Below are 9,156 nucleotides of genomic sequence, written 5' to 3' on the forward strand. Positions count from 1 at the left end.
TCTGTAAAGTGTCTTGAGATAACTCTTGTTATGAATTGATACTATAAATAAAATTGAATTGAATTGAAATTGAATTGAGTGCATGGGGACATCAACATGTTGTTTGAGGTTGAGGCAGTCCAATAGTTGCATAAACTCAGCTGCAAGGTGGCAGGAAGTTTTGTCAACATGAATAATAATATCTCCAAGTATAATAATGTTGGCAGAAGTGATGCAGAGTGTTGTGATTAGGTTGTGTATCTCTGAGATTAGAGCTGAGTTGGGTTTGGAGGGTCGGTAGATGAGGAGCATTGTTTTAGGGAAGGGGGTTCACATTTTAATGCTAGGCATTCAAATGAGGACAGTGTAGGCAGGGGAGGGTGAACAGCTCCAAGTTCTGTTGGTGTATGACAGCTAGGCCACCACCATGACCAGGGATGCGGGCTCACTCCAGGTAGCTGTGACCAGTGGGGACAGACTTCCTTAAGTACTGAGTAAACCCCTGGCTGGTGCCATGTTTCTGTCAGGCACATGAGTTCTAATTCCTTGTCCATGATGTGGTCTTGTATGAAGGATGCTTTAATTGTGAGGGATTGTGTGTTGAAAAGTCCGGTTTGTGTTGATGCTGTGGTGAATCTCTCTATAGGCCGTAGTAAACTCTAATCCACTCCCAGATTTCTGGCCTGCTTGGCGTTTCGAGATCTCAAAGTGTTTTACATGCTGCTCAGTGGAATGGCAAAGATCTCGCAATATTTCCCATGTTGCTAGCACCGAGAGCAACACTGCTCTGATGACACTGCAGACGTGTGACTCTGGTCCAGATGGATAAGAAGTGTGAAGCGGGCTGGCCAGTCTGATGGTAAACAAACTTACGACGGGAACTTCTGTGGATGTAACGTGGACCTTAAGTCCATGTTCTCTGATGGCGGCAGTGCACATTGGAATGGAGCAGTTGTTAAGAGTTAGCAGCTGTGGTATAGAGTACTTGACCTTCATGCCGGTTGCCAAAAGTGCTAGCCTGGAGCTAGCCGTTAGCCAAACACAGAGATGGGAGACTGTCAGGCACAGGGAGAAGATGGTCCATATCATGGCAGCAAGGTGCACAAGGCAATGAGGAATGGATGTAGGCAGTTGAAAGCTAGCTACCAACTGCAGAGGTATCTACTTGAGGCAAATGGTTAAGAATGGCCCAAACTAGCAACTGGCTGTTTGAATTTAATGCCCCGACATAACTTTTTCAGTGTTTCGCACAGGTTGAAAATTTACCAGGGTCGCTTGGTGGCACAGGATATTACAGCGAGGCATGTAATGGCTGGTTTCAGTAGTAAACAAGTCAAACCAAGGTGGAGGCAGGAGGCTACATGTCTGTGTGTGCTGTAAAAAATGCAGCCTTAATTGAAAAATTTAACAACACCAACAACTTTTATTTTGGTTGAATCGAATTGGCTCTGCTGGTGCGGTTTCGTTTGGGCAGATGAAAACACATCAATCAAACTCTAGTGAACACCAAATGAGGAACAAACAAGTCAATCAAACTCTGGAGTAATTTTATTGAGTTTCCTTTTAGTTAATAATACGTTGAGTAACTCCCTTTTGTAGTGTAGCCATAGACTGTATTTAGAGTGTAGCGTATGTCTAGGGCTTTTATTGTAAAAGGTCAAATTGGAAAGAGTGTCTGTTAAACGTTGCCTTTGTTTAGTATCTAAATGTTAAAATCTGGAACAAAAAAATTTCAGCATGGATAGAGCAAGCAAAACAGATCGGTGTTTATACTGTTTTTGCGGTAATTATTCAGTTTGGGGTATCCCACAGTCTTTACAAAGCTAATGTTAAGCTTAAGTTGACTGGCTTGCTAAACAGGGAGGGACTAGAAATTGTCTGTTTGTTCGTTTTTTTAATTTTGAGAGCAAATTGCCTCACAATATGAATACAGCATCATTCACTTTAGTGATCCTTAAAAGAGCTGCATCACTATCATGCCAATAACAATGTTAAATCAAACCCTCTTTTGTAATATTTCTTAATGATTATAAACTCAAATTTGTTCCACTGTTCATGGGACTTGATTGGACATGGACACATTTTTAATAAATATTCAGGTCTAATAAGAACAACACCCAACCCAACTAGACAGATAATTAAACAAATACAGATTGTTGTTTTGTATTGTTCTTGTGGCCCCTCGTTAAAATGTTCAATTATTTTTTTGTAATGCAAAGATCTACAAGTCCATCTCTCAATGATAATGGTATGATATGTCAATCCCTCACCTCACATACATCCTCTTCTGGCTGTCCCCCTGTCCATGGATACTTTTGAGTCAACAGAGTGCATTTTCTGTCGTCTCACTAGAGAGATGAACCGAGGTGTTAGGAGCTCAGAAAGGCCTCTGGGATGAATACAAACATTGGGAATCAGTCACTGTCAGCGAGGTGCTGATCTGTTCTTGTCAAGTCACAGCTCAGTTAGACAAGTGTTGAATCCCCAATCTGTGATTTTTGGCTTTTTAGTTGTTGATTCATGCATCTTCTATTATTCTCTTTTAACATCACAGATTACTGTATGTTAGGCAAAAACATGATATCCTTTAAGGGGCTGTGGCAGTTGAGTTTAGCTGACACAAAGTGAACACTATGCAGTGATAATAATTTAAATTAAAAAATTAGTTTGGGGTTTGAAAGAAACCTGAAGCGGAAGAAACCTGTTTCCTGGATGAATGTCTTTTGTCCTTTTCCTGGGAAGCAAACTGTGCTCCCTGGCTTGAAAGTCCAGTTTTGTATTACCAATTAGTCATTGTGGTGCATACAACAATATGTACATTAAATACATATGAATTAAAGTGCCTTACTTTTCATAGCTAGATGTGCTTGGATATAGTATGTATATATAGTAAAACCCATTTTAACACCCAAAATTCTATGGAGGTGATCATTAATTTCACCTGGGAAGAATAGTGCATGGGTATAAAACGTACATGCATGCATCCAAGTTACTTTGGGCAATTAGGTAGAAAGAAACCCATATTTCTGATCCTCTGGGTCAAATTGGACCCAAGGACAACACATGGGTTTAGAAAGAAAATGTAAAATCACTTTAACAATGCAGAAATGTGTGCTTGTGTTTTACGTCTGCTCACTGTTGTACATAATCAGTTGTTGCATTTTATTTTGCATTTAGTAGCAACTTTTCCACAGCAGCAGTTTTTAATAAATTAATTAAACAGCCCAGTCTTGCTAGGAAGGATTTTGTTTTTTCATTTTATTAAATATTAAGACATGTAAAACCACAATATTATTAGCAACAGTATTAAGGCATTATTGCAAAAATAGCATGTTTTAATCATTTTAAGATTAAAAGCCATTATTATTTAACATGCTCATATTATGCTCATTTTCAAGTTCATGCCCTGACATCAACTAGGTTAGGACTACTAGCCAGTCAGAAGTAGAGTATGAGGGCGTGCCCTGACAGTACCAAGGTAAGGACTACTAGCCAGTCAGAAGCAGCGCATGAGGGCCCTGGCAGTACCTAGGGAAGGACTACTAGCCAGTCAGAAGCAGCGCATGAGGGCCCTGACAGTACCTAGGTAAGAACTACTAGCCAGTCAGAAGCAGAGTATGAGGGCCCTGACAGTACCTTGGTAAGGACTACTAGCCAGTCAGAAGCAGAGTATGAGGGCCCTGACAGTACCTTGGTAAGGACTACTAGCCAGTCAGAAGCAGAGTATGAGGGCCCTGACAGTACCTTGGTAAGGACTACTTGCAAGTCAGAAGCAGAGTATGAGGGCGTTCTCTGACAGTACCTAGTTAAGGACTACTAGCCAGTCAGAAGCAGAGTATAAGGGCGTGCCATGCTAGCAGCTAGGCGAGCATTATAACTTCTGTCCCTGAAGTAAAGACTTGCCTACGTCGTTTGGAGTAGTTTGTAAACAGTGTTTTCTCTGGAAGATGGTAAGTCCATTAGGGGAGAGGGGACTTTAGGCTGTTTTACTTTTTAAACCTATACCAAGCACAAAAAGTTAAAAAGATATAATACAAAATGAAAAAAGCATATTATGGGCCCTTTAAAACTAGGTAATGTTGCTATTCTAATTCCAGGTACAGATCATTGTGTGCATTTTGTACCAGCTGTAGGTCGGAGTACACTATTGTGATTAGTATTCAATCAAGTTCAAGAAATACTATATTCACTAAATTAAAGCCGCTTGAAACAAAGACAGATCCTCCTTAACCAATGTTTGTTGCTATAATTGCAGATAGGAAGCCTTCAAATCTATTAAAATGTTAGCTATATTATTTTCTCTCAGATATATCATTATTCTACAGTAAACATTGTTGGTTACATAACACCATAAATCATTTGATAACAACTGTGACATGAGCCTCATTCCATCACAATATTACGGCTGCCTGGAATGCTCCATAAGTTCCACCAGTGAGAACAATAAACAGATAAAATATCTGACCGACAGCTCCTGTGCCCCCGAACAAAATTCACAACCAGATCAGAGCACACTAGGCCAAATTGCCTACTAATTTGACCAACTGCACTGCTAAAAAACAATGTAGAATTCAAAATGCAATGCTCACTTCATGTAAAATGCTAAATTACATTACTTCCAGAAAACTTCTCAGATTACAACAAGAGTAAAACAGCATCACTGATCTGTTCTGATCTGGATAGTTCCAGCTGAGTAATTAAAACAGTAAACTTGTGTTATGGTGTGATAATGGTCTATTTTTCTGATGTAGTGGCAACATGCTTCTATAAGTTTGATATCTGCAATGGATTCAAATTTAATGTCATCTCTCCTGAGTTCCATGAGTGGGTTAGAGATTAGGTTAAATAGTTTAATTGACATTTTGCATGCACCTCCTGTGTGTGTGTTTGTGTGTGTGTGTGGTAAGTATTAAAATGTGATTGGATTGAACCGATCACAAGTGGGCAGCTCTCTGTTCAGGTTGGAATGCACCCGGTATGAATTTAGGTTTAATCCATCAGACCACATTCTGAGGTGGTTTTAACCACATATGGCAACATTATTTTAGCACAATCCATATCAGAAACGGGTTTATTGTCAAAGTAAGTTCCAATTACAAGGAAGTGTGTTGCAAATGTGTTTTGAGACACGTTACAGAACGCCTACTCAACTGCTAGGGGATAACATACTGAACTTAAAATCTTCTCGTGTCACAGAAACCAATGAGAGGGAATCCTGTCTTTCGGATGTTATTAGTATACTGTCGGTTAGGCCTGCCCCTGACTAAGAATTAACATACTCAAATTAGAATTGTCAATTTTCTCAGAATGCCTATTGTCAACGGAGTGTCAAATCATTTCCTGTTTCTTCTTCTCTTGTTTCAGTATGATCTACTCATTGGTTACCTCATAACAACTGATTTATCAGCAACTGGAAAGAAAGAAAAAAAGCCTCTGGATTCACCGACTGCCATGGTCTTGGTCTAGAAGTGAAAGACAGTAATTGTTAAAGAAAAGAAAGGAAAATGTTTTCTTCTGTGGAGCCAGTCAATGAACTAGATAAGGGTTGAAGCTTCTTTTCTGCTTCCTCCCCTTAACAAGTAAGGAGATGTTTTATGTTCACCTGTATATAAAAACTGAAATTAAAAGTGCAGTTTACAGTTTCACTGGTCATAGCGAGACCCGAGTTAATTACTGCCTGGCCAACGTTTGTACCACACACACACACACACACACACACACACACACACACACACACACACACACACACACCCTCCTCTGGAGTGATACCGTACTAACTGTACCGTAGCAGCGCAGGTAGCCCAGAGGACGAAGAGCACAGTAGCATTTGCACAGTTTGTCTCAGGCACAGCATTGTGAAGCACTGTCTAGCCCGGCAAAGCTCACCGACCCTCATTCATTCTCCCTGGACACCTCACCGACCGCAGCTTAACTGTTGAGCCAGTAGCGAGGGCAAGATGGATGAGTGGACGGAAGGATAACGTTGTACAGAAAAGGGAATGCTCTGGAGGAAATGGCAGAGCAGCCAGTTTTTAATAGTTTCCCCTGGACAGCACTTACAGTCCATAGCCGAGGGTTTTTCTTTTTAACATTACGTGAATGGCTTTTGTGACATGTGCATTTAGGTGTATTTTTTAATGAAAGGCATTCCTAATTGAATCATGATTTACAGGTAAAGGTATTCTATACAGAAAATGCCTATTTAATGTTGTCCTAGTGTTGTTTAATTGTGGGAACATTTTCTAAAATGTAAACTAAAAACTTACACCTGTCCAAGCTTTTATAGTATGAGCACACATTCTTTCCACAAATTTATTTGATCTTGCTCAATATCCACAATATTTGGCTATATATTTTAGATGATATATGAAAGTCTAGCCACACAGGTGAAGGTCTTCAACCATCTAATGAACTATTCAGCCCTGTCTGAAGATGGGGAGACAATGTGAATCTTTTCTAGCTTTATTTACACCATAGACTAGTATGCTGTTTTTTCAGTATTGCAATTGATTTATTTATGTCTATTTGTCATGCCTCTACCGATGGCTTGCCTCCATGCTTTATCCTAAACAAAACATTACATTCCAATGTAAACACTCCTTGATAAGACAGCATAAGTAGTGAATAAAGCAGAGGTAGGGAAAGGTGCTAAGCGTGGATTTGTCTCTATCTGTGATTTAATTAAAAGCCACAGAAGCAGATGATGCAAGTGATACTGTATGAGTTCTGTCTGAGAATATTTACGTACTACTGTAAAATGATTCCCAGAAAAGAAAGTTGTTCCCTTCCACATACAAGTCAGAAGTCAAAGGGCAAGTCCGGCTAAAGATTATTGTCTCTGCAGCTAGAACTTATTTAGTGTCTTGCTTCAAGACATTTCAGCAGGGCAGGAGCTTGAACCTGCATCTTCTATGTGTAGCACAGTTCTCTAAGCCACTCTAGATCTTCACCATCTTCTCAAAATAAGCTCACTTTGTAAGCTGCTACTCAAGGGGCAGCTAGGAATGCCCAATTCTTGTTTCCTCTTACTCTAATTTAAGCATTTTCTATCCTTTCTGTGTATGTGACCGACCAAGTAAAATTTAGATATAGTTTATGAAATAAAGTATTTTAAAATCAAATATGTGGTTTTCATATGCATAGATTCCAATTGTCATACTTTTTCACACATTGTGTTCTAATATGTTATTTGTGCTAGAGAGGCATAATCACCGCAAGGGAACATAAAAAGAAGAAGGTTGGTGGTAAATTTAACTGATCATGTTTTTCAATCCGGAGAGACTTGTAGACCTCAATATATCCCCCAATGGAGTCTAGACCCTGTTGGTGGTGAAGGAGTGTGGAAGGAGCCAAAAGGAGCTGTCCGCTGGAGGAGGAGTGCCGTGGATGATGATGAACGGTGAAGTGGGTGGAGGAGGGTCGTTGACTGTGAGCAACTGCATCTAAAAAATTTGCCTGAGGGGATCAACAAAGTATTCAGTTTTATTAAAAGGTTTTACAATGTATGATTACTCCAAGTGATAAGTCCTAGGACTTTTAAGTAAAGGTACAAGTATTAGCAACAAAATGTAGTTAAGTATGAAAAGTAATCATTAATTAGAATGGTCTGTTAGTGGTATCTTTTTGTAAATTTTATAATGGATTATAATTACTGCTTTTCACATTGATATGTAAACTGTGTCCTATTAGTGTGCGATTATGTAAGCAAATGTGTGTGTGTGCGCGCGTGCGTCCAAGTTGTGGCAGACAGGTGCTGACAGATTGGTGACAGCCTGTACGCCAGTATGCACCTGGGTGCTGTCCACGTCACTGCAAGTTTCATTATAATGTCACCAGGCACACACTGCTGACCTTTTTGCCCCTTATTGTGTGCGTACATACGTGTACATGTGCAGACTGGCCGTAATGTATTTGGACTACATTACCCATATCCACACCTGCTCTCTTAATAATTGACATGGAGGTCTTGTACTGTGGCTCTGGAACAGTACAAGACTACTTTCTGTAAATTTGCTTCTTCCCATTTTCACAGCAAGGCAGCCAATTTAAACTTACTTTGCATGGGATTAAATCTCACTGATAAAATGCATATTGGTACTTTCTCTATGCTAGCTCCCATCAGAAAAAGGGACTGTGATTTATCTTGAGTTAAAGTAGTTTTCAGAACTGTGATTATAGGACTACTTCTGTAGAATGGACTGATATGGGACACAGGAGTGCTTCCAGGTGTTTATTTCAGGTGAGTAGTTCTTTACCTTGTGACAGAAATCAAAAATGGCTGACCTTCTGCAGGTTTCCATTCCAAACAATCCGTGTACTAAAGTCAGAGAAAAAAAAAATCAGATAGTTTTATGTAAAAAATATGGCCATATGGCCATAATTACATGTATCTCATTTCCTAAACCACAGTTGGCAAATATGAGATGTTCAAGTCACACACATCTGAATTGACACATGCAGGTAAAGAAGATGTTTTCACTTTCTTAATTGTATATATATTTTTTCGACGTTTCATGCCTTAATTTGCATCAGACAGCTTAGACTTGAAAGCGGAAGAGAGAGGTGGAATGACATGCAGCTCGGCGTCAAACCCGCAGCCTCAGCTTCAAGAAGTAAACGTCTCTTTCTCTCTGTCGTGCTCTCTCTCGCTTTCTCTCTCTCTCTCTCTCTATATATATATATATATATATAGAGAGAGAGAGAGAGAGAGAGAGAGAGAGAGAGTTTTTAATTTAAGGCCCATCCAAAACTGGATGTGCCGGACACACAGACACACAAGGACGCACGCACGCAGTTTTGGCCAATTTCTTGACAATGCAGAAAATACATAATGGTGGACTTTTATGGTCCAAGATGTCTTTTTGTTGAACAGATTGAGCTGGACTTTTCTGTCAAATTTTAGACCACTCAGGCGTGGTTAAGCCTTAAATAGAGCGCCACCATCAGGCCAATTGGGCCTGTATAGCTTGGAACCAGACCCAGACAAGCTTTAAAAGTAATTAGGAAAATGTAAATAGCAATTCTAAATCACACAGGGAGCCAATGGAGAGAAGCCAGAAATAACTACAGCAGCCCCCTTCTCTATCCTCCTCAATGACTCTGCAGTGAGAGCCAACTCATAAGGTAGTGTAGTGTAGGTTTATCAGAGCTTTAACCACAAAAATGATATGCTACTAA

The 9,156-nt window shown here is 39.8% G+C and overlaps 1 protein-coding gene across 3 annotated transcripts in view; it reads left to right on the forward strand.

The window, feature by feature from the left end:
• cnih3 (cornichon family AMPA receptor auxiliary protein 3) overlaps positions 1-7,100 on the forward strand; it is a 107,851-nt gene extending 100,751 nt beyond the window's left edge. For all 3 annotated transcript variants that reach the window (XM_034899833.1, XM_034899835.1, XM_034899836.1), the window contains one exon: positions 5,344-7,100. Coding sequence is in view for 1 of the 3 variants with exons in the window: in XM_034899835.1 (XP_034755726.1) it covers positions 5,344-5,371 (28 nt within the window). In the remaining 2 variants the exon portion in view is untranslated. The remainder of the gene's footprint in view (positions 1-5,343) is intronic.
• Positions 7,101-9,156: the final 2,056 nt, after the last annotated feature.

Source organism: Etheostoma cragini, chromosome 18 (assembly GCF_013103735.1).
Source record: "Etheostoma cragini isolate CJK2018 chromosome 18, CSU_Ecrag_1.0, whole genome shotgun sequence".
Lineage (NCBI taxonomy): Eukaryota > Metazoa > Chordata > Actinopteri > Perciformes > Percidae > Etheostoma > Etheostoma cragini.